At 39.5% G+C, this 25,590-nt stretch overlaps 3 protein-coding genes and 1 long non-coding RNA gene across 6 annotated transcripts in view; 2 read left to right on the forward strand and 2 right to left on the reverse strand.

Moving 5' to 3' along the window:
• Positions 1-25,590, forward strand: part of LOC119503753 (zinc finger and SCAN domain-containing protein 2-like) — a 681,462-nt gene that overhangs the window by 261,053 nt on the left and 394,819 nt on the right.
• LOC119503874 lies at positions 151-25,475 on the forward strand. Its single transcript, XR_005210398.1, has 3 exons — positions 151-162; positions 3,000-3,009; positions 24,353-25,475. It is a non-coding gene; the product is annotated as an uncharacterized LOC119503874 (long non-coding RNA).
• On the reverse strand, positions 856-10,860 carry LOC119503824. 3 transcript variants are annotated; one of them, XM_037795846.1, is made up of 6 exons: positions 10,641-10,860; positions 10,299-10,444; positions 8,646-8,710; positions 7,877-8,041; positions 1,088-1,192; positions 856-974 (listed from the first exon to the last, which is right to left on the reverse strand). In XM_037795846.1, the coding sequence occupies exons 1-6, from the start codon at positions 10,758-10,760 to the stop codon at positions 934-936; spliced, it is 642 nt and encodes a 213-aa protein (XP_037651774.1). In that variant the 5' UTR covers positions 10,761-10,860; the 3' UTR covers positions 856-933. The 3 variants fall into 3 exon arrangements, with proteins under 3 accessions (XP_037651774.1, XP_037651776.1, XP_037651773.1); XM_037795848.1 differs by lacking the exon at positions 1,088-1,192 and adding an exon at positions 7,693-7,797 and having other exon boundaries at positions 10,641-10,858; XM_037795845.1 differs by lacking the exons at positions 856-974; positions 1,088-1,192 and adding exons at positions 7,460-7,579; positions 7,693-7,797 and having other exon boundaries at positions 10,641-10,849.
• Positions 13,000-17,495, reverse strand: LOC119503825. Its single transcript, XM_037795849.1, has 6 exons — positions 17,279-17,495; positions 16,937-17,082; positions 14,260-14,324; positions 13,410-13,574; positions 13,228-13,332; positions 13,000-13,113 (listed from the first exon to the last, which is right to left on the reverse strand). The coding sequence occupies exons 1-6, from the start codon at positions 17,396-17,398 to the stop codon at positions 13,073-13,075; spliced, it is 642 nt and encodes a 213-aa protein (XP_037651777.1). The 5' UTR covers positions 17,399-17,495; the 3' UTR covers positions 13,000-13,072.

Raw genomic sequence — 25,590 nt, forward strand, 5'->3', positions numbered from 1 at the left:
GTAGCCTAAAGTAGTTAATGGCAAGAGACCTATAATTTTTTGATCCCGTTTCAATTGCGCCAGGAATCACACATAGTTGCTCAAGCCCTTAAGTACTGTAAATGTGTTATTTTTTGTCAGATCAAAAAATAGCTTAATATTATTTCTTGTTTTGTGTTAGATGTGAAAAAAATCAAGCTTGTTCCATAAAGTACAGGTGATGTTAACCGGTTGGAGAAGTTAGCATATATATATATGTATATGTATATGTACATATACATATACATATATACACACACACATATATATATATATATATATACATACTGTATATACATACACATATTCAGTATATACTGTATATATAGTTTCCATTAAAAGGATGATGAATCATGTATTATCAGCTCCTGTTTGTAGTGTACATATGGATGTACGGACAACTATCACTGGATTACTTTGGTACAGCAGAAAACTTAGAAACACGATGATTCTCAGGCACGTTCTGAAGTGTCCTTTTTCTGTGATTTCTCAGTGGATTTATGGTTGTTTATGTCTGTATGTTCAGATTTCACCGAGTTATGACTCCAAGAAGGAGTGTGTTTTTTGATGCAAATTGAAGCAATCCGTCTCAAGGTGTTTTAAGGTATCTTAGTCAGCACCATGATCTGTGTCACCGCTGCAGCTCCAGCTGCTGACAAACTACAATATCTAACTTCCTGTGTTAAAATACCTGCATGTACCTGACCCTTTCACCTCACACAGTACCTTTACCTCACCTTTCTCCCTCCACACCTCTCTGAGGAAGCGCTTCACAGTTTGAAAGCCTCGATGTTACACCATTTCATTAGATAATGAATAAAAAATACGGACCACACGTTTGATGTTTTGAGTCACTTTTTGTCTCTTTAATTTCTCAATTTCTGTTTGAAATATTTCTGAAAGTTGTTCTTCACTTCAGAACGGCATCTTAATGCCCTCGCCTTCAGCACAGAAAACTGCAGAGAGGAAGACAGAGATAAAGAAATCAGTTCTGTCTGACATCACTCATCTTGATTTCATTATTTAATCATTTAATAATAGTTTAATTTAAGCTTAAAAGGTGAATCACCGTTCTTGGGGTCGTAGAGGAAGTCTGGTTCTCTGGAGAAGCCGAGGCAGCTCGCCTGCTTCTTGAAATGTTCCATGTCCGAGTCCTTCAGGGTCGACTCTCTGGCTGGAAACAAAACAACAAAAAATGGACGAATGTTTCAGATATAAAATGTGTTATTTTCTTTCAGGCTTGTTCCTTTTTACCCATCAGATAAAGAGCGTGAAATTTGACCTCCTCCCCTGTAATGTTGCTGTTGATATTCATCATTTGAAGTATTTTGTCGAGGTCTCTGTGGGTGTTGTTGATGTTCATCAGCATACAGCCGTCACAAGTCGGCAGCAGGTGGAAGACCGAGGAGATGTTGGCGACTGAGGACAGAAAGAAAGTCAGAACATTTGAAATAGAACAACAATGTTCTCCATCTGAAACAGAAACTGTATATTTAGCCCGTAGACTGAAAACCTAAGAACGTGTGTATTGTCAACTTTCTGGAAACTGATTTCGGATTTACATAATCCAACAATGTCCTCAGTCAAGATGGATATTTTTTCACTTTACACTTTAAATGTTGACCTGATGATGGCTGTATCTTTATCCTTCAGTTAATTGAACCCCTACAAGCATCAATATGTGTGATAAATCAGCAGCTTTTTATTAGTCAGAAACATGATCTCTCCTGCTGTATTCTCTAGAACTAACAAACACATCGAAACTCCAGTATCGTATCAGATCAGGTAACTTACATTTCACTGACAAAGTGTTGCCATCAATGGTTACGTTGACATTATAGCCAAAGCAGGTTCCATTCCTGAGAAAAAAAGACGAGAGGAAGAGGTGAGTTCAGATTCCTTCCACTGATGAGGACTGAGTGATATGTTTGAAAGCTCTGAAAAAGGCTAGTAAGTGGAGCTTGACTGTTTTCTACTACTCCCGAGGTCAAGATGCTTGACCTTTAAACCAACACAGAAAGGGCCCTATTTACACCATCCATAGCGCATGGTCTAAAGTGCATTTAGGACATGTCCAACTCCACTTTTGCTAGTGAAACGGCGCATAATCTGGGTGCAAAGTAAGGCGCAAGGGGCAAAGGGGTTGTACTTAGTCTCTTAATTAATCACAGGTGTGTTTTGGGTGTATGAATTAAACCAATTAGGGTGTCATCTCCTATTCCCTTTAAAAGCAAGGAGCATCTGCACCTTGCTATCTAAATAGAGTAACGAATATGGATTTAAGCAGAATATTTAGTTAGATTAAAAACATTGGGAATTTTGGACTTTACAACTCTCTGGAGTTACTGGAAATGTTTGGATCACACAAGTCTGAAATAATCCTACACAGCCACCACTGGAGTCTAATTCTACAAATAGTATAATACTAATAATATTAGTGTAGCCGGATCTGCATCCGCAACTGTGCAGAAATACTGCTTAAACACAATGAGTAGATATGCAAAAAAAAAAGAAAGCTTCGCAGCACTCAAATGTTGATTTAGAATTTGAATGTCAACATTATGAATGGAGCTTTGACGCTTCCAACTGTACGGTACAGCCCTAGAATTGTCTTATATTGAGGAGTTTCATATTCTGTTTACTGATTGGGAGGTCACTCCGTTTATTATTTATCGCTGTCCATTGACGAGGGTGCTGATTTAACGTTGCCATGGGGTATTATGAAGGGAGTGAAGGGACAGGTATGTGGTTGTTGGCTAGTGGACCCTCGGCCTCCGCCGTCTCCCAATCCTCTGACATCAACAACTCTATCTGACTGCATCTGAGCACCGATAACCTGTTTAACTGAGGAGGAAGAGCGCTGCTGTGTAATAAGCAGAGTGGACGCGTGTTGTGAACCTGCCTATGTTGACGGATCTTACTATCTGAATAATGCGTCCTTTAAATAGCTAGAAAATACTGCGCATTTGACTTTAGACCAGGTTTTTGTTTGTCAATGGCACAATTGCTTTCTTCTTCGTCAAGATAGCGATGCACCAACAGTGCACCTGATCACACCTCATTTTAAGACCAACACGCCAACGGGCGCAGAACGTAAGATAGGGTTGAAGTCATTAATTTACTATGAATAAAAGTTTAACTTGAATTTGGATCGTTTTGGTTTAACTTCTATATTTCTAAAAAGCACAAGAGCTAAAGTGTAAGGAATAAATTAAACTGTGTTTCATTGTAAACTACATATGTGCCGTGCTAGGATAGAAAGCTTGACGGGCGTAGTAACAGGCGTAGCTTAGCAATGGGTGAAATGACAAACATCAACTGAGATTGCACAAAAAGTAGTGCTATGATGTTGGATGTTACAGGGACTAAATGCCTTTAAATAACCCCTGTATCATGATACGTATCGTATCGCCAGATTCTTGCCAATACACAGCTCGGCGGAGCTTAGCAAAGGGTGAATTGATGAACATCAACTGATGCAACTCAGCTGTCGTGTGTTTACAGCACTTAAGTTTATTTAAGAGGTTTTAGTGATAAAACGGAGTATCATCTGCATAGCGGTGAGCAGCAGATAGACAAAAAAAGGAAGGAAAATGGGCTTCAAAATGAAAAGTGATCACCTTTTGCAGGTTTTAACAGTGTTAAATGTGTTTTCTTTCCTCAAATGTTTTCTCACTTATGATAAAACTATAATTATTGTGTAAGGGGTCGCACGGGCCTGGTTGGAGGCTGATGTCCTTATGAGCATGGCTCTAGCTGGTGTTTGTGATGTCCTCACAGGGGTATTGTGTAAGACTTTGGGGATGCTAAGGAATTTGTGACCATATTAGTCAGATTGGATCATTGGAATGTGGGGCGGCCGGACGAAGAATATAAGGAAGGACTGTTCCTGTGTTATCTGGTTTCTTCGCAAATAAACACTTCAAACTTACGAGTCCATGTCTGTTCTACAGTTAATCTTTTTAAAGGCTTAGTCTGTAATACCATATATCTTCAACATAATTTGTCGTCATGAACAGGATATGAACCTGTGCCATGAACATGCCATGTTGGATTTCGAGTTATAATTTAAAAGTTATTAAGTTGAGTATTTGTACAGTTAATGTTGCACTGTTATCAACTCACATCTTTTCCTCCTGAGTAATAATAGCTCCATTGGGGCTGGATGGTGATGCGCTGATATTTATCCAGGAGCTCTCAGTTATCTTCATGATGGCGTTAAATTCTTCAAGATCACTGTAACCCATGATGATGCTCCACCTGCCGTACATCTGCACACAAACATGAAGTCGGTTAGTGACAGCAGACACAGACATCTTTCAATAATGGAAGTAGGGCTGAAGATGCAGACGACACAACGGTCATCGGCCCCATCCAGGACGGTGATGAGTCTGCATACAGACAGTACATTAATCAGCTGGCCCTCTGGTGTGGTCAGAACAACCTGGAGCTGAACGCTCTTAAAACTGGGGAGGAGGCTCAGCAGAGGATGTACTTCCTGCACCAGCTCAGGAAGTTCAACCTGCCTCAGGAGCTGCTGATCCAGTTCTAAACTGCAGCTATCCAATCTGTTCTCTGCACATCCATCACTGCGTGGTTTGGGTCAGCCACCAAACAGGACAGGAACAGACTAGGCCAATGAGCTGCATTATGCCATCGTATAGGAAATATATGGCACGGCATGAGAATACTATGAATTAAGTTAAACTAAATTGAATCGTATCAAAATAGTGCTATATTGACCCTCTTTCCTGTTAGTAACCATTTTGAGGTATTTAGTGGGCGGAGCGTTAGGTGGCGGCAGAATAATTCTTCTAACACGTTAGTTAACGCTGGCTAGCAAGTATTTTCTTCAGCCATTGAAAATACTAGTTTCTCTCAATATGTACTGTCACTCACCCTCCAGGATCACAAATGTTAGTTGAGAAAGTTAACATTAATCAATGGGACCAGATTAGCCGACCCCTACGCCGCTGGAGACTACTTCAGGAGGAGTAGACGGCTGGCTAACGTTAGCTATAGCTAGATTGTCTGTCTCTGGAACTGGTTAGTTAGCTAGCTAGCAGCTCACAGCTACGGTTAGCAGACGGCTAAATATTAGCAACATTTACTCTCCATCTCTGAAACGTTTCTCCGATATTGTAGCTCGCTAGAGCCTCGAATCACAGTTTGTCATCTCAAATGTCTGTGATATCTGGATTCTGGCACCCAGCAACACAACAAAATGACATTTTAGATGTGTAACTTTAGCCCACTGCTAGTGTTAGCCTCCAGTCTTCCCTTTGTTTAGCCTCCAGCTAACACCGTGACCTCATCGTGACGTCCACACTGAAAGGGTCTATTGAACTGTATCGAACATTACGTGCTTAACTGTTGACCTATTGTTTTTGTATCGCAGACCATGTATCGAGATGCATATTGAATCGTCTTGAGTGGAACACACCCCTAGTCTTTTCAAAGTTACATTTACTTATTACATGTAGAGTCTCTTTTAAAAATAAACTTCCAACAGAGGTTTACTTAGTTGTTAGGTTTACGTGGTTAGGTTGGGGTTAAAATAAGTTTGTTTGTTACGTAAAACAACTCAGTTAGTTACATCAAGTACAGAAGTTACGTAACAAAACTAAGGTAAAATAAGTCAAGGTTGACTTGGTTTCACAGAGGACACGAACAGCAGTCTTCTGGGTGAAAGTCCTGTGTTTAATTTAATTTGGACATGTTTAGCCTAACATAACACAAAGACTGTAAGCAGAAGGATACTAGGTGTTTCTCAATACTGAGCACACCGAGTTTGAACTTGTGTCCTGGGCTGTGATGATTAGGTCAAACTTTACTTTCAGCTGAACAAATGTGGCAGCAACAAATATTATATCATCTCTGAGACCAAAATGTATCTTCCAAAAGGAATTATATCATATATCAAAATGCTTTGGAGACATCAGAGCCAGCTGTAAATTACCAAAGAGCGGCTGACAGTGGCCAGTCACCTCGGGACAGTTAGCAGGATTGGGTTAAATAGATTTTCATTGTGCCGTGTTGTCGTGTATTTATCTTTAAGAGAAATGTAAGCTTAGCTCTGACTCAAATGTATTGCTAATGCTAATCCACGAGAAGCATGAACTGAGGAAGAGTCTCACAAAAATACTGCTTCAACGGCTAATAAAGAAACCCAAAGACCCAGTCAGGAGTCAGATGAGGGCTTACCATGGAGGGGTCAGCCAGAGACAAAGGCGTGACCAAAGGCTGGCATTCTTCAGGTGTCAGAGCCGAGCTGCTCAGAAACAGCCCCGCTACCAGGAAATGACTGCTGAGCCACAGATTCATGATGCTACAGCTGATCAGATTCAGGATATAACTGGAATAAACACCAAGAGCTCAGATGGTAGCTGCAAGTCACGAAACGACTGAGCTTCACTGAGACAGTCAGCCTTTATAGAAGCTGATGGTGGCCTAGTTACATTTGTTTACCGGAGTTAGGAAAGCCATATTTCACTGCCAGTGTACCTCTCTGCAGGTTCAAAGGGGATTTCAGGATTTACTGTGGGTGTAGGATTTCATAAGGACACTGTTGGGTTTGTGTATTAATCATTCACTGATTTGTTGAATTGTCCTTGGCCACCAACGCTTACAAATACACTAAGTATATGTTGTCGGCCTCTGGACTCAGAGGACCTGGGCCAGCAGCAAACAAGCTTGTTGAGCAATGAAGAAAGGAACACAAGAAAATACTGTTGTCAGCTTGTGCACAGATTTATTCTGGTATGCACATAACCAGCGCCTGAGATTAATACTTCCCTTATGGTCCATGCTGATGGCCCTACATGCTGTAAACCATAGAACCCATTTTCATTCACATATCTGGAGGTCAGAGGTCAAGAGACCCCTTTGTAAATGGCCATGACAGTTTTTCCTCACCAAAGATTTTGTATAACATTGGAGCGTTATTTAGCCTTCTTCATGATAAGTAGTATGACATGGTTGGTATCAATGGATTTATGAGGTTTTCTAGTTTCATATGATACCAGTATCTTCACTCTAGCTTTAAAACTGAGCTGTTACAACCTAAAAATCACAAGTTGTGTTAACGCATTAAAGAAATTAGTGTCGTTAAAACAAATTTGCGTTAACGTGTTATTATCGCAGTCCTATTGTTTTTTCTTACAGATTATCTGTATCATGTACTACTGGCAGGACATAGTGACTGTTTTATAAAAAAATACTGTTTTCATCATATTTGCTAAAAGTTACCGACTTCAGCTTTAAGGTTTACTGAAAAACTACAACAACTAACTTCCTGTTGTTAGAATACCTGCATGCACCTGACCCAGTATCTTTACCTCACCTTTCTCCCTCCACACCTCCCTGAGGAGGCGCTTCACAGTTTGAAAGCCTCGGTGTTACATCATTTCATTAGATAAGGAATAAAAAATACGGACCACACTTTTGATGTTTTGAGTCACTTTTTGTCTCTTTAATTTCTCAATTTCAGTTTGAAATATTTATGAAAGTTGTTCTTCACTTCAGAACGGCATCTTAATGCCCTCGCCTTCAGCACAGAAACCTGCAGAGAGAAAGACAGAGATAGAGAAATCAGTTCTGTTTGACATCACTCATCTTGATTTGATTGTTTAATCATTTAATAATAGTTTAATTTAAGCTTAAAAGGTGAATCACCGTTCTTGGGGTCGTAGAAGAAGTCTGGTTCTCTGGAGAAGCCGAGGCAGCTCGCCTGCTGCTTGAAGTGTTCCATGTCCGAGTCCTTCACGGTCGACTCTCTGGCTGGAAACAAAACAACAAAAATGGACGAATGTTTCAGATATAAAATGTGTTATTTTCTCTAAGGCTCATTCCTTCTTACCCATCAGATAAACACCACGAGCGTGGATTTCCTCCCCTGTAACATTGACGTTGAATTTCATCATTTGTAACATCTTGTCAATGTTTCTGGCGGTGTTGTTTACGCTCATCAGCAGACAGCCATCACAACTCGGCAGCAGGTGGAACACAGAGGTCATGTTGCCGACTGAGGACAGAAAGAAAGTCAGAACATTTTAAATAAAACAATATTCACCATCTGAAACAGAAAAAGTATCTATGTGTATCTGGACGGGTCACAATGCTAACAAGGCAGAAACGTGTTGCCTTCATCATCTGTGCCATCCTGTCTGCTGAAACGTCTTAAAAAAAGAGGCGCCGGCGTAACGTTATATGGACTCACAGGTGGCGAGGAAGACGTGGACAGCAGAGAAGTGGAGGTAAGCTAGCTACGTTTTACTGTATCTATTGTACATTGTTATCTTGATAGCTGCGCTCTGATTACTGTAAAAAGAGTAGAAAAAAGGCGTTGACGTTGGGGAACCGGCTGCTCTGCTTTGATTGTGCGGGTGCCTGTGGACGGACAACCAAAATTTATGACATGCCAGTCGTCCGACGGCCGGTCGGGAGGAGTTAATCAGTCCCAAGACCCCCCCGTACACTGCATGGCAAACGACGCCTAACGAAGCTGAAATTCGGTCCGACTGTAATATGAGTCGTGCGGCCAGAAAAGGGCTAAAATCTTACAGTGTATGCCCAGCATTACACATAGAATCTCCAGTAGGCCTATCGTGTCAGATCAGGTAACTTACTTGAGAATGTTGCAGTGTTGCCGTCAATAGTTACGGTCATAGTTGAGGCTAAGCAGGTTCCATTCCTGAGATAAAAAGACAAGAGGAAGAGATGAGTTCAGATTCTGGGAGAGCTGTTTTACGACTTCCTCCATGTTGGCTTACAAAGTTAAGATCCTGAAAAAGGCTACTAGAGCTTCAGTTAGGATTATTTTGTCAAACTTCTCCTGAGATCAAGACACAGACAAAAGTCATTAATTTACTATTAATCAAAATATAGCTCCTGAGCTTTCATGTTGAGTTGGGATTGATTTGGTTTAATTATCCTATTATTTCCACTATTACTGAATATGGACCTCTTCTCTGTTAGTAACCATGTTGAGGTATTTAGTGGACGGGGCGTTAAGGGGAGGCAGAATAATCCTCTGAAACCGTTAGTTAACGCTGGCTAGCAAGTATTGTTGGCTTGTTTTTAACAATGGCTGAAGAAAATACTAGTTTCTCTCAATATGTGCTGTCACTCACTCTCCAGGATCACAAGTGTTAGTTGAGAAAGTTAACATTAACCAACGGGAACAGATAAGCCGACCCCTACGCCATTGTAGACTACTTCAGGAGGAGTAGACGGCTGGCTAACATTAGTTAACTAGCTAGCTTGTCTGGAGACTGACAACCTAGCTAGCTAACGCCTGCTCTCCTCTCGGTGAAGTAGTCTCCTAGCGGCGAGGAGTGAGGCAGAGGGATCGTGACCCAGCGCTGTCCGCTGTTGGGCTCATTTTCTCAACATGGTGGAATTAGCAAGGTAGCTAGCTAACTAGCCAGTCGCTAAATGAGTAAATTTAACAACTTAATGTTTCATCCACACACTCTTGTCCCAGCGTAGGAAAGCACAGTGCTATCGCCAGATGAGTGACAACTTTGTTTGGCTCATTTTCTGTGTTGCATGACAGCATGGCGGAATTAGCAAGCTAAGCTAGCTAAGTAGCCAGTTGTCTGACCAGCGAGCTGGTGGCCGTCGGCAGCACTGTAAATATAATTTGAGGGCATTTAAATCTTTGGATGCCTATAGTTAACTATCCTTCACTATAGGATATCTGGATTCTGGCACCTAACAACACAGCAAGATAACATTTTAGATGTGTAACTTTAGCCCACAGCTAGTGTTAGCCCCCAGTCTTTCCTTTGTTTAGCCTCCAGCTAACACCGTGACCTCATCATGACGTCAGCACTAAAAGGGTGTCGGCTAAAGTGTAAGGAAAGTGTTTTATCTGCTCTAATGCAAGCTGCTAACATTAGCATTCTCGAATAACTAGCTTACCACCAACAGTAGTAACTTAGCATTGCTTCCAAGGCCAAGAGTTAGCATATCATTAGCTAGCTACATTATATTGTGAGATTACAGGTCACATTAGAAAAATACCCTGTTTAGGACTGAAACATCTGCTGTGGGGATCCGGTGTGACAAAGTTTGTGGATGCTAACTGACAACACAAGAGTTGGAATCTGATTGTGTTGATTCAAGATGTTTTAGTGGTAAAACTGAGTATCATCTGCATAGCGGTAGACCTGGTACACCTTTAGCAGGTTTTAATGTGTTCCTCAAATGTTTTATTAATTATGATAAAACTACAGAAGTTAATGTGTATTTGTACAGTTGTACTGTTATCAACTCACATCTTGTTCTGCTGAGTCGAAATAGCTTCATTTGGGCTGGATGGTGATGCGGTGATATTCATCCAGTAGCTCTGGGTTAACTTCCCCATGGCGTTATATACTTCATTATCAGTGTAACCCGCGATGAAGTTCATCCTGCCGTACATCTGCAAACAAACATGAAGTCAGTTAGTGACAGCAGACAAAAACATCTTTCAATAATGGAAGTAAACTTTAAACTTTATAAACATTATTAAGACTCAACTTTAATGCTAATTATGTAATTTCCCAAAAAGCTTAATACTGCTTCAATGGCTAATAAACAAACCCAAAGACCCAGTCAGGAGTCAGATGAGGACTTACCATGGAGGGGTCAGCCAGAGACAAAGGCGTGACCAAGGGCTGGCATTCTTCAGGTGTCAGAGCCGAGCTGCTCAGAAACAGCCCCGCTACCAGGAAATGACTGCTGAGCCACAGATTCATGATGCTATAGCTGATCAGATTCAGGATATAACTGGAATAAACACCAAGAGCTCAGATGGTAGCTGCACGTCACGGAATGACCGAGCTTCACTGAGCCGGTCAGCCTTTATAGAAGCTGATGGTGGCCTAGTTGCAATATTTTGGGCAATAATTACATAACATTTGTTGTCCATGTTTTTTGTTACGCGAGCCATATTTCACTGCCAGCGTACCTCTCTGCAGGTTCAAAGGGGATTTCAGGATTTACTGTGGGTGTAGGATTTCATAAGGACACTGTTGGGTTTGTGTATTAATCATTCACTGATTTGTTGAATTGTCCTTGGCCACCAACGCTTACAAATACAGTGTGTATATGTTGCCGGCCTCCGGCCTCGGAGGACCTGGGTCAGCAGCAAACAAGCTGTTGAGCAATGAAGAAAGGAACACAAGAAAATACTGTTGTCAGCTCGTGCATTCTGGCATGACCAGCGCCTGAGATTAATACTTTCCTCACTGCCCATGCTGATGGTGCAACATGCTGTTCCGATGATGCAATATAAAAAGTTTTTCTCTTGTTAATTAAGCACAATATTCTCAAAAAATCATGGTGTCTGTTTTCCATAGAACTAAAAATAGACAGTATTGGGCAAGCTACTTAGAAAGTGTAGTGAGCTAAACTGCCTGTTACTCTTCATTAAATGAAGCTTCACTATACTGACACTAACCCCCAGAGAAATGTAAGCTAAGCTACAGCAACAGTAGTTCAGTCTATAAGCCACATGATGATGGCTTATAGCTGAAACACGTTTTTTTCCCCCAGAATAAACTAAGAAAGACCCTTTATCTGTGCGTGCCGGTGATTTGTTTCTTCTGATTTGAGTTTGAGATTGCTTTAAATATCTGGTAGCGTAAAATTAATGAATTTTGTGACCCGGCTGCCATGTTGAAAACAGTCGAGCCCAAACCGAGTACCGTCCACCGGAGCAAACATTCTCATTTTACTGGTAATCACTAAAATATGTTTCTGAAAACATTTGAGGAGAGAAATAGGCATCACAGTGACAGAATATTGATTCATATTTCATCAGTGCTGCCTAGATTGACTGTTTTATTGGAGTTCACGAGTTTTGCAAGCAGTGATTGGCAGCTGCCCAGAGACTGCTCAGCTCTGATTGGCTGTTTTCCTTTGGCGCTATCCTGTAAATGCCAATAGGAGCGCTGGAGGACACAGAGGAACATGATTTTTTATACTAGGGCTGTCCATCTATTAAACAAATTGTGAAAAATATTGTCCATAGTTAATCACAGTTAATCACAATTAATCTCACATTTTTAATCCGTTCAAAATGTATCTTAAAGGGAGATTTGTCAAGTATTTAATCCTCTTATCAACATGGGAGTGGACAAATATGCTGCTTTATGCAAATGTATGCATACTGTATATTTATTAATGCAACTCAATTAACAACACAAAACAATGACAAATATGGTCCAGAAACCCTCACAGGTACTGCATTTAGCATAAAAAATATGCTCAAATCATAACATGGCAAACTGCAACCCAACAGGCAACAACAGCTGTCAGTGTGCCAGTGTGCTGACTTGACCATGACTTGCCCCAAACTGCATGTGATTATCATAAAGTGGGCATGTCTGTAAAGGGGAGACTCGTGGGTACCCATAGAACCCATTTACATTCACATATCTGAAGGTCAGAGGTCAAATGAGTTTTTCCTCGCCAAACTTTAGCGTAAGTTTGGAGCGTTATTTAACCTCCTTCACTACAAGCTAGTATGACATGGTTGGTACCAATGGATTCATTAGGTTTTTTAGTTTCATATGGTATCTTCACTCTAGCTTTAAAACTGAGCCAACTACAACCTAAAATTCACAAGTTGTGTTAATGTGTTAAAGAAATTAGTCGCGTTAAAACAAATTTGTGTTAACGTGTTATTATCACAGCCCTATTTCTTTTTTTTTTTTTACAGATTATCTTTCTCATGTACTACCCGCAGGACATATTGACTGTTTTATAAAAAACCTTCTTGTTTCATATTTGCTCAAAGTTACTGACTTCAACTTTAAGGTTTGCTGAAAAACTACAACTAACTTCCTGTTGTTAGAATACCTGCATGCCCCTGACCCAGTATCTTTACGTCACCTTTCTCCCTCCACACCTCCCTGCGCTTCACAGTTTGAAAGCCTCGGTGTTACACCATTTCATTAGATAATGAATAAAAAATACGAACCACACTTTTGATGTTTTTAGTTACTTTTTGTCTCTTTAATTTCTCAATTTCAGTTTGAAATATTTCTGAAAGTTGTTCTTCACTTCAGAATGTTATCTTAATGCCCTCGCCTTCAGCACAGAAACCTGCAGAGAGAAAGACAGAGATAGAGAAATCAGTTATGTCTGACATCACTCATCTTGATTCCATTATTTAATCATTTAATAATAGTTTCATTTAAGCTTTAAAAGGTGAATCACCATTCTTGGGGTCGTAGAGGAAGTCTGGTTCTCTGGAGAAGCCGAGGCAGCTCGCCTGCTTCTTGAAATGTTCCATGTCCGAGTCCTTCAGGGTCGACTCTCTGGCTGGAAACAAAACAACAAAAATGGACGAATGTTTCAGATAAAATGTATTATTTTCTCTCAGGCTCATTCCTTCTTACCCATCAGATAAACACCACGAAAGTTGATCTCCTCCCCCGTAATGTTGCTGTTGACGTTCAACATTTGTAACATCTTGTTAAGGTTTCTGGCGGTGCTGTTGAAGCTCATCAGCAGACAGCCGTCACAACTCGGCAGCAGGTGGAACACAGTGGTGATGTTGGCGACTGAGGATAGAAAGAAAGTCAAAACATTTTAAATAAAACAATATTCATCATCTGAAACAGGAAAAGTATCTATGTGTATCTGGACGGGTCACGATGCTAACAAGGCAGAAACGTACTGCCCTCATCATCTGTGCAATCCCGTCTGCTGAAATGTCTTAAAAAAAGTGGGGGCGGTGTAACGTTATATGGACTCGCAGGTGGCGAGGAAGACGTGGACGGAAAATAATTTGAGGTAAGCTAGCTAAGTTTTACTGTATCTATTGTACATTGTTATCTCAATAGCTACGCTCTGATTACTGTAAAAAGAGGACAAACAAGGTGTTGACGTTGGGGAATCGGCTTCTCTGCTTTAACTGTGCGAGAGCCTGAGGACGGACAAGGTCAGATTTATTTTTTATTGATTCCCTTGTTGCTTTTTTTAGCCTTGAAATGTGTTTTTGACAACATGACATGTCAGAAATTTATCAGACTCTCCAACGGCCGGTCGGGAGGACTTAATCGGTCCTTGTCCCCCCCGAACACTGCACGGAAAACGACTCCCGACGAAGCTGAAATCTAGTCAGACTCGAATATGAGTCGTGCGGCTCAAAATTCGGGCCAGAATCAGGCTTAAGTCGTACAGTGAATGCCCAGCCTTACACGAAGAATCTCCAGTAGGCCTATCGTGTCAGATCAGGTAACTTACTTGACAATGTTGCAGTGTTGCCGTCAATAGTTACGGTGACAGTTGAGGCAAAGCAGGTTCCATTTCTGAGAAAAAAAGACAAGAGGAAGAGGTGAGTTCAGATTCTGGGAGAGCTGTTTTACGATTTAAGATCCTAAAAAAGGATAGTAAGGCTTCAGTTATGATTATTTTGTCAAACTTCTCCTGAGATCAAGACACAGACAAGAAGTAATTTATTTACTATTAATCAAAATATAGCTCCTGAGCTTTCATGTTGAGTTGGGATTGATTTGGTTTAATTAGCCTATTATTTCTACTACTACTGAATATGGACCTCTTCTCTGTTAGTAACCATGGTGAGGTATTTATTGGGCGGAGCATTAAGTTGAGGCAGAATAATTCTCTGAACACGTTAGTTAACGCTGGCTAGCAAGCATTGCTGGCTTGTTTTTAACAATGGCTGAAGAACATTCTAGTTTCTCTCAATATTTACTGTCACTCACTCTCCAGGATCACGAGTGTTAGTTGAGAAAGTTAATATTAATCAATGGGACCAGATTAGCCGACCCCTACGCCGCTGGAGACTACTTCAGGAGGAGTAGACGGCTGGCTAACGTTAGTTAGCTAGCTAGCTTGTCTGTCTCCGGAACTGGCTAGTTAGCTAGCTAGCTTGTCCGGAGACTGACAAGCTAACTAGCTAATGCCTGCTCTCCTCCCGGTGAAGTAATCTCCTAGCGGCGAGGAGTGAGGCAGAGGGACCGTGACCCAGCGCTGTCTGCTGTTGGTCTCATTTTCTGTAGCATGGTGGAATTAGCAAGGTAGCTAGCTAACGAGCCAGTCGCTAAATGAGTAAAATTTAGCAACTTAATGCTTCATCCACACACTCTTGTCACAGTGTAGGAAAGAACAGTGCTCTCGCCAGATGAGTGACAACTTTGTTCACCTCATTTTCTGTGTTGCATGACAGCATGGCTGAATTAGCAAGCTAGGCTAGCTAAGTAACCAGCCGTCCGACCAGCGAGCTGGTACAGGGTGACCATATTTTTCAAACCCCCAAACCGGGACACTGAAGTGTACCGCACATTCATGCACGCCCGCTCACACGGGCACACGCTAACATGCACGCACCATATGCGTTTTCATCAGGATGGCTAACTTGGCACACATGTGGCGCATTTGAGCACGGAGTGGGCTCAGAGAGATGGCATTATAGGAGGGTGCATTAGAGGCTGTGACATCATGACTTATCACATACACTACTTTTTTCCCCTTTAATCACAGGACTATCCCCCTCATGATGCACTGACAGTTTGGGAGTCTTGAAGAGAGTTTGGGAGTCCTGTAGAGAGTTTGGGAGTCCTGTAGAGAGTTTTACTCAGAAGATACTTATTGTTGTCTGGGCCTATGGAAATTTTTCTTCAACTTTAGTTTTAAGTTAAGATAACTTTATCTCGTGTGCACAAATTAATTAATGAGTGGAACATGATAAATGTCTATGTAAGTATAATATTGTTATTATTTTAATTGTAGTGAAAACCGGGACAATTTGTGAGTGACTTTTGAAAACCGGGACATTTGAGTGTTATACAGATATTTGTTGGGACTCGGGACACGTCAGCTTGAAACCGGGACTGTCTCGGACAAACCGAGACGTCTGGTCACCGTAGGCTGGTGGCTGTCGGTAGCGCTGTAAATATAAATTGAGGCCGTATAAATCTTTGGAGGCCTATAGTTAACTATCCTTCACTAAAGTCAGTCAAAAAGAGAGTCGTACAATATCGACGAAGCGTTTCAGAGATGGAGAGAAAGGGTTTCTAATAGTTTAGCCTTCTGCTAATGATGAGCCATTGGCTGCAGTTAGCAGACGGCTACATATTAGCAACATTTACTCTCCATCTCTGAAACGTTTCTTTGATATCGTAGCTCGCAAGAGCCTCGAATCACAGTTTGTCATCTCAAATGTATGTGATATCTGGATTCTGGCACCTTTACAACAAAGCAAGATGACATTTTTGATGTGTAACTTTAGCCCACTGCTAGTGTTAGCCTCCAGTCTTTTCTTTGTTTAACCTTCAGCTAACACCGTGACCTCATCATGACGTCAGCACTAAAAGGGTCGGCTAAAGTGTAAGGAATGGATTAACAATGTTTTATCTGCTCTAATTTAAGCTGCTAATGTTAGCATTCCCAGATAACTGGCTTACTACCAACAGTAGTAACTTAGCATTAGTTCCATGGCCAAGAGTTACCATATAATTAGCTAACTACATTATTTTGTGAGGTTACAGGTCACATAAGAAAAACCCCTGTTTAGGACTAAAACATCTGCTTTGGGGATCCGGTGTGAGAAAGGTTGTGGATGCTAACTGACAATACGAGGGTATTTGCCTATTGTGTTCAAACTTCTGTATCATGATACGTATCGTATCACGAGATCCATTCATCAATACACAGCCCGCAGGCGTAGCTTAGCAAAGGGTGAATTGATGAACTGATGCAACTCAGCTGTTGTGTGTTACAACGACTGTGTTGATTCAAGAGGTTTTAGTGGTAAAACTGAGTATCATCTGCATAGCGGTAGACCTGGCACACCTTTAGCAGGTTTTAATGTGTTCCTCAAATGTTTTATTAATTATGATAAAACTACGATTTACAGAAGTTAATGTGTATTTGTACAGTTGTACTGTTATCAACTCACATCGTGTTCAGCTGACTCATAATAAGTTCGTTGGGGCTGGATGGTGACTCGGTGGTATTCGCCCAGGAGCTCTCGCCCATCTTCGACATGGCGTTACATTCTTCATTATCAGTGTAACTCGCAAGGAAGTTCATCCTGCCGTACATCTGCAAACAAACATGAAGTCAGTTAGTGACAGCAGACAAAAACATCTTTCAATAATGGAAGTAAACTTTAAATTTTCTAAACTTCATTACAACTCGACTGCAATGCTAATTATGTAATTTCCCAAAAAGCTGAATACTGCTTCAACGGCTAATAAACAAACGCAAAGACCCAGTCAGTAGTCAGATGAGGACTTACCATGGAGGGGTCAGCCAGAGACAAAGGCGTGACCAAGGGCTGGCATTCTTCAGGTGTCAGAGCCGAGCTGCTCAGAAACAGCCCCGCTACCAGGAAATAACTGCTGATCCACAGATTCATGATGCTACAGCTGATCAGATTCAGGATATAACTGGAATAAACACCAAGATCTCAGATGGTAGCTGCACGTTACGAAACGACTGAGCTTCACTGAGCCGGTCAGCCTTTATAGAAGCTGATGGTGGCCCAGTTACAAGGTGCTGGCCAATAATTTCATAACATTTATTGTTCATGTTTTTTGCCAAGAGTTATGCAAGTCATATTTCACTGCCAGCGTACCTCTCTGCAGGTTGAAAGGGGATTTCAGGATCTACTGTGAGTTTAGGATTTCATAACAACACTATTGGGTTTGTGTATTAATCATTCACTGATTTGTTGAATTGTCCTTGGCCACCAAAGCTTACACATACATGTAGTATACAGTTTAACACAGGGCTGCTTCATTCTAGCTAAAACCAGGACTGTGACACAGCCTGACCTCTGCCATACTGCTGTGAGCTCCGGCTGTAAAAATACTTAATGGCACGACGAACATAAAAAGGTTTGGACTAGTAGCTGGTAGCATCAGATTTACCATGTAAGAACCACTGGACATCAACATCTTCATTCAAATAAGTCTCAACATTGATGCTAGCCTTTTGTAGAAACATTGGAGTTGGCCTGTTCCAGAAGCTAACATTGATGCTAGCCTTTTGGAGAAGCTAAAATTGATGCTAGCCTTTTGGAGAATCCTTGATGTTGGCCTTTTGGAGAAGCTAACATTGATGCTAGCCTGTTAGAGAAGCTAACATTGATGCTAGCCTTTTGGAGAAGCTAACATTGATGCTAGCCTTTTGTAGAAACATTGATGCTAGCCTTTTGTAGAAACATTGATGCTAGCCTTTTGGAGAAGCTAACATTGATGCTAGCCTTTTGTAGAAACATTGATGCTAGCCTTTTGTAGAAACATTGATGCTAGCCTTTTGGAGAAGCTAACATTGATGCTAGCCTTTTGTAGAAACATTGATGCTAGCCTTTTGTAGAAACATTGATGCTAGCCTTTTGGAGAAGCTAACATTGATGCTAGCCTTTTGTAGAAACATTGATGCTAGCCTTTTGGAGAAGCTAACGTTGATGCTAGCCTTTTGGAGAAACATTGATGCTAGCCTTTTGGAGAAGCTAACATTGATGCTAGCCTTTTGGAGAAACATTGATGCTAGCCTGTTAGAGAAGCTAACGTTGATGCTAGCCTTTTGTAGAAACAGTTATGCGGCTACTCGGTGTAGCAGCAGCCCGACGGCTGCCTCGCCAGGAGGAGACGGTGATGAAGAGGGAGAGTGAGAGAGAGTCGGTGTGATGAGATAATTCTGGTCTCATTCCAGGTCTGATAAACATTAAAAGCATCTAAACTGGTTTAGTCTAAACTGGTTGAAAAACGATGCAATCTGGTTGCCAAGGTAATGAATTATTAGGTAATTACTATTAACCACACCCCCACTCTCTATTTGAGAAAGAACGTTAACCAAAAAACAGGAAGTAAAACTGTCTGGAGACGGGTTTTAAGTCAATGATGTGAATACTTCTCCCACCACTGTTTTTTGGGCCCTCGATGTAAATCTACATTTCCACTAATGGCTAAAAACAAACTGCATAGAGTTTTGTTTTCCAGGGACAGACGGAGACGTCACATCAGTTCAGTCACTTTGTGGATGTAGTGTTTGTTCATGAACACTAGAGAGAGCCACAGATCAGAGACCAGCACTCCTCTACTGCAGAACACCTCACAGGATCTGGTTCGTCACTCTGTTTTCACATTAAAAACAGGATGCATGTACAGTATATGTGTGTATTTTTATTTTATTATGCCAGGTGTATTATTAGTAATATGTATGGACTCTATTTCTTACATGTTTCTGCTGTATTTTTTGTGTATAAATATTAAAACAATGTTTTTTAAAACCTTAAACTGTTCTGAAATAATATTTTCAGGGATAATCAACAAAGATATGAACATTTTTTAGGGGAACCTGTGTCTTTTTTTTCCCTGGCAGCTTTGTACTAAATTGACAAAATGAGAGGTTTGATTGATAGCCAAGTTTTTGCTGAAAAAGAGGATGTCATGCTAGAAGGTGCTAAACAAAGACAAAATTAACCTGGACTCCAGAGGGTTAATCCTCCACCTTCTGTGTTAAGGTTTAAGATTACAGGATTAGTTCCCCCGGTGACTTAAATGCAATAATAATATTCTATTTTTCATGAGCATTAATGATAATATTCAGCACACGGCTGAGAAAAGCTGCAGGAAAATAAACCTCCTTTCTCTCTCTCCATCTAATTTTCCTATTCAGTCCCTTCTCCTCCAAATCCTAATTAAACCAATCCACTGTGAAAGAGTTAAACCTTTAAATCCTCATGTGGGATAATACAGCAGCTCAGGTTTTAAAAGTATCACACAGACTGGAATAAATAATTAAATAAATATGTTTTACAAGGAGGAGGAGGTTTGGTTGGTGGTTTTATTAACATCACTTAGGCCTTAATGAGGACATTAACAAATCTGCCTGCTGTGCTGATGAGGAATTAAACTCAATTTAATAGAGTTTGATTAAAAAGACAGAAAAATAGCATGAAACAACGGCATGTTTACGTGTCATCAGGATAATAAAATCCATAGAAACATCCATGAAAGCTGATCTACGTCTGACTGAACCAGCATGCAACGTTTCACTTCTTCTTCTGGGCTTCAAATGAAGCTTTTAAACGTCAAGAGACGTCTGACCAGCAGTTTTCCAGTTTCATCAGCTGTTACAGGAAGATCTGTCTATAGCATAGCGAAAATAATCCGGGGTTTTTGTTTATTACGAGACCGATTGGAAATAAAGTGGTTCAAGTACAGATCCTTGTGGAACTCCACGTCTGTCTGCTATGTGTACAAACACTGATACACCTGCTGTGATTATAGTGACTTTACTGAAGCAAAAGCAATAATACTACTGTGTGAAAATACTCCACTACAAGTAAAAGTATACTGCATTCAAAACATTACTTAAGTAAAAGCATCTAAGTATGATCAGCTAAATGTATTGAAAGCACTTCAAGTAAAAGTCCCAACCGGTCAAAGATAATGTCCTACTAGCTTGTCGTGAAGGAGGTTAAATAACGCTCCAAACTTATGCTATATTTTGGCGAAGACGAACTGTCATGGCCATTTTCAAAGGGGTCCCTTGACCTCTGACCTCAAGATATGTGAATGTGAAAAAATGTCAAACAAAATGTCTGAAAATTGTCCAAAAAATACTTGACAAATCTCCGTTTAAGGTTCATTTTGAACAGATAAAAAATGTGCAATTAATCATGATTAACTATTTTGATCGTCTGACAGCTCTACGTAATACTCATTGACAGGATGTGAACCGACTGACACTGAGATGCTGGACTGTAGATAACAGGACAGAACTGTTCAAATATTCAAATGGAGAAAAATCAAACATCCTTTCAAACCCTGCTCAGGGTCCGTGCTGACTCGCTTGGCTTTACCTTGATTTAAGTGAGTGAGAGTGTGTGTGTGTGTATGTGTGTGTGTGTGTGTGTGTCAGGCTTACCTTATCTTAACACCTGTGTAAATGCATGAGACTTGTGAAGCGACGCAGCCGCCTGAGGGCGAAGCATTTTAATGAAGAAGATGAAACCCTGAGCAGCTTTCTGATCAGGACCTCAGAGGACAGAGAAAGAGAGGACGGAGAAAAAGTCCATCTTCTCCACCGTCCAACACCGCCCATACCTCCATAATTATATACGTTAGATAATAGTTAAGATTTCAGTGAAATTAATACAGCGACAAAACCACCAAAGTGAAATACAAAACGACCACTAAGACGCAAAACGACCACAAAGAGACGTAAAACGACAACAAAGAGACGCAAAATGACCACAAAGACAGTTGAAATTACCACAGAGATATATAAAATAAAATAATAATAAAATCAGCAGATTAATTGATTCTAATTCTTCATTTTCAAACAGTTGAACTGATCAGAGATCAGAGAGTGTCGAGGATCAGAGGAGGATTTCTGTCTTTAATAGAGTCTCTGTTTCATCACTGCGCTCCGAAGGCCCCGGAGCTCTTTTCATTTATTGATGAGGCAGCTGATCAATACGTCATATATGCCACAGACGATGGCAGCGCTGTGTGGAAGTGTTCACTGATTCATAATAAACGAGGTCCCACAGCTGCTGATTAATTGATCAAACATCTCTAATCAATGAAGTCTGATCCCTTAGGTATAAAATAAGTTTGACTTATAGTAGATTTACATTATCGACACACACAGAGAAGACAAGTTTTAATTATTATTTATTGTTATTATTATTAATGTAATACTAATTATTACAATGAAAAATATACATCAGATACATTATGGATGAAAAGTTCCTAACCTGCTGCCTGATTGTGTCAACTTTTACTTCTGATGGAGTATTTTTACAGGTAACACTGGCAAAGCAACAAAGAGATGCAAAACGACCACAAAGAGACGCAAAACGACCACAAAGAGATGCAAAGCGACCACAAAGAGACGCAAAGCGACCACAAAGAGACGCAAAACGACCACAAAGAGACGCAAAGCGACCACAAAAAGACGCAAAGCGTCAACAAAAAGATGCAAAATGACCACAAAGAGATGCAAAACGACCACGAAGAGACGCAAAACGACCACAAAGAGATGCAAAATGACCACAAAGAGACGCAAAGCAACCACAGAGACGCAAAACGACCACAAAGAGATGCAAAATGACCACAAAGAGATGCAAAATGTCCACAAAGAGACACAAAATGTCCACAGAGACACAACATATCCACAAAGAGATGCAACAGGTCCACAGAGACACAAAATGTCAACAAAGGGTTGCAAAATTTCTACAAAGAGACGCAAAACGACCACAAAAAGACACAAAACATCCACAAAGAGACACAAAATCACCACAAAGAGAGGCAAAATGACCACAAAGAGACACAAAACATCAACAAAGAAACACAAAACGTCCAAAAAGAAATGCAAAATGTTCACAAAAAGATGTAAACCAAGAACTGGGAAGAAGGTTATAGATATTAGTTTATGACTTTCTTTAGTCTTGTTAGTGTCGAGGATTAAACAGGTTCTGCCTCTTTGTCATTTAAAAGACCAAATAAAGTTCGTTCATCACACAAACAGCTGCTGACTGACAGTTATTTGTGTATAAAATCAATAAAATCAGAGACAGAAGTCCTGACTGACTTTGAGCCTCAGTAGAAGGATGAAACATAAAGTCAGTGTCGACCACACTGTGTGTTCATGTATATTTAATAACTGTACTGATTATGAATGTAAATTAAAAACGGACTTCCAGCCAAGTCAATCATTTAATCCTGTTACAGCAGAGTCACTCTGACTCTTAGAGCTCTTTATTTAACAACCTGACGGAACGTCGACAAAAAACTTTACGTTCATGAAGACATTTTACTACGAGAATGTCTTGTTTTATTCCCACAAAACCTCCTGAAAATGTCCCACCAAGACGGCGTCTTCAAACGGTCTAAAACACAGAGAGATATTCAGTTCACTTTTATATGGAGGACAGAAGCTGCCAAAATAACAAATAAATGAATAAAAGAATAAATGACTCCATAAAATAAATGAATAAAAGGGAAAAAAAATAATCAGAAGAGTAAATAAATAAGGGAATTAATACAAAGATAAATAAAGAAACAAATTTAAACAGAAATCTGAATTTATGTCACATTTATGTTACATTTAATGAAATATGTATTTATTGAGTCATTTATTTATTTAATCAATTATTGTGGCAGGTTCCGTCCTCCATTAAGTCTAAGTTTCTCTGCAGGAAGATTTCAGGTTTCAGTTCAGACTCAGACAGAAATGAAACATTACAAACCCTTTTCATTATTTAGCTGGACAGGAGAAACTTTAAATCTGTATTTAGACTTTCTTTTCTTCTTCTCTCCATGAGGCACATTTATCACTTCTATAAGCAACCCTCTCCTAAATGGACAGTTTGGACAACTGTGTCTATTTAATGATGTTTTTTTAGGTACATCTTGTTGTATTTTGTCGCTCCGCTGGTCGACCATCTGTCAGCCTTCATGTATGGTGACTCACAAGGACACTTGCAGATTATGGAAATACAGACTAATATTAGATATTTCCATATGACTGTCCACAGTGAGAGACGATTTGAAGCAGCTTAATGTCGAAACGCTATTCAACGACTTATTCCTGATCTGCCTCTTAAAAGGTTTATTCTGCCGTTTCAACTCTGCAGGAGTTTAGAGAGAAAATGAACCTAAAATGAACTCAAACCAGCTTTCGAAATTTAGGAAAAAACGTGTTGTGGTTTTAGGAGTTTCTTTGAGTTGGAACTTTTTGGTAATTTCATAATTATAAGATAGAAATTCACTAAAATTAGACCGTAAAGACAAGAGAAAGTGCTATGGAGGACAGAACCTGCCAAAATCGAAAATAAATAAATGAAAAAATGACTTGATAAAGGAATAAATGTCATTAAATGTAGCAAAAATAGTATTAAAAGTTAATGTAGCTATTGATTAATTGATAAAATGTGACATACATTGATATTTTTGTTTTAATTTGCTTCTTTATTTATTTATCTTTGTATTAATTCCCTTATTTACTCTTCTGTTTAATCTTCCCTTTTATTTATTTATATATTTATTTTCTATTCATTTTTAAATTTATGTATTTTTGCAATTATCTTTTATTGAATCATTTATTTTGCACTTATTTTATATCTATTTTTAAATGTATGTATTTAGGCATTTATTTATTTATTTCTGCATTTTGTATTTCACCCCTTATTTAGTCCTCCAAACTTATTTATTCTTTTCTTTTTACATTTCTTCATGCATTCCTGCAGTTGAGTCATTTATTTATATATTCATTTATTTTTTATTTTGGCAGGTTATAGGTTATAGGTATCGGGTGTACCTACGTACTGAAAAAAGCACACATCCAAAATAAGGTTTGGTCCAACGGGAAGTTTTATTTTTTTTTACAAAACAAGAGCGCGGACTCATAAAAGAGCTCAGACAGAAGGCAGGAAGAGAAATCTACACTTCAGTTTTGACATGACAACTTTCAACCACTTAGAAAATATAGAGGAGCTCTGATCACACACCGATACACACAACCTGCACGTCATCTACACTGTAAAAAAACAACAAAACGAAAGCTAGGAGATCTGCACGTCTTCTAAAAAAACGGAATAAAAATAGAGCTGGGTGTGACGTCTGAAACTAAAACAATCTGGTTGTAGTTTCGCAATTCACAGTTATAAAAGGAAATAAGTTGATTATTTTTAAACCCCTGAAATATATTCATTAATAATTCAAACTTTAAAATTTGTAATTAGGAAATATTTTTTTTTAAATGTTTTGCAATTCCCAGACACTTGATTTTGAAACTTAAACTTAACATTGAAACAATAAAATCCTGCACACTGAAATAAAAACAGAGCATTGAAATATTTTATTTTGAAAACCATGTGTCTAAATTGATGCTTGTATTAAATGGAAAACTTAAAGTAGTTTTTGAATTCAAAATATGTTTTAAACTGAGTATAAAGTTTTAAAACATATTTAAACCATTTAATTTATAACAATTTAACAATTAATTTGAAAGTTTCTTGTGTTCAAAAATTAAGGAAGACAAAGAATGTCAATCTACATGATTTTCAAATTAAATGGTTTCAATGATTTGACTTCAGTGGTGTTCAAATTTACTCCGAATTTTACTGTGACGTTTATTTGCGTCCTCATACGACATGTTTAAACTTTTCTGTTTGGTTTGTTTTTGAGTGCAGTGCCCCCCCAAAAAATAAAAAAAATAAAACCTAACAAAATAAAAAAGTTCATAAGCGCCTACTTCAATTCTTTATCAAAACTAAAACCTTTGCATTGATAAAATACAACATCAACAGTGTAAAGACTAAGAAAACATCTCAGTTTGTGTGTCGTCACCAGAAAATGAAAAAACACTGCAGAGAGAAGGACGCGTGATTCGTAAGAAACCCCGACAAAGCTGAAATTTACATTTCATGGTTGTTTCTGTGACACTTTCTTTCAAAAGCCACAACACAGAAAAGACCATAAAAAAACAGGTTTGTCATTTAAAAATAATTTATTTAAAACGAGAGACTTCACAGTTTCGGGGCCCACACACAACAGGAAGTACTTCAAGGAAAAACCCACCATTCAAAAC

This window comes from Sebastes umbrosus, chromosome 15 (genome assembly GCF_015220745.1).
Source record: "Sebastes umbrosus isolate fSebUmb1 chromosome 15, fSebUmb1.pri, whole genome shotgun sequence".
Lineage (NCBI taxonomy): Eukaryota > Metazoa > Chordata > Actinopteri > Perciformes > Sebastidae > Sebastes > Sebastes umbrosus.

Excerpts from the sequence above, each read along its gene's own strand:
- LOC119503825 (XM_037795849.1), bottom strand. The coding sequence starts at position 17,398 with ATGAATCTGTGGATCAGCAGTTATTTCCTGGTAGCGGGGCTGTTTCTG. Across the intron at positions 17,083-17,278 it reads CTCTGGCTGACCCCTCCATG|ATGTACGGCAGGATGAACTT; the intron begins GTAAGTCCTCAT and ends GTTTGTTTGCAG. Across the intron at positions 14,325-16,936 it reads ATGAGTCAGCTGAACACGAT|AAATGGAACCTGCTTTGCCT; the intron begins GTGAGTTGATAA and ends TTTTTTTCTCAG.
- LOC119503824 (XM_037795846.1), bottom strand. The coding sequence starts at position 10,760 with ATGAATCTGTGGCTCAGCAGTCATTTCCTGGTAGCGGGGCTGTTTCTG. Across the intron at positions 1,193-7,876 it reads TCGTGGTGTTTATCTGATGG|CCAGAGAGTCGACCCTGAAG; the intron begins GTAAGAAGGAAT and ends TTTTGTTTCCAG. Across the intron at positions 975-1,087 it reads CCTCTACGACCCCAAGAACG|TTTTCTGTGCTGAAGGCGAG; the intron begins GTGATTCACCTT and ends TCCTCTCTGCAG.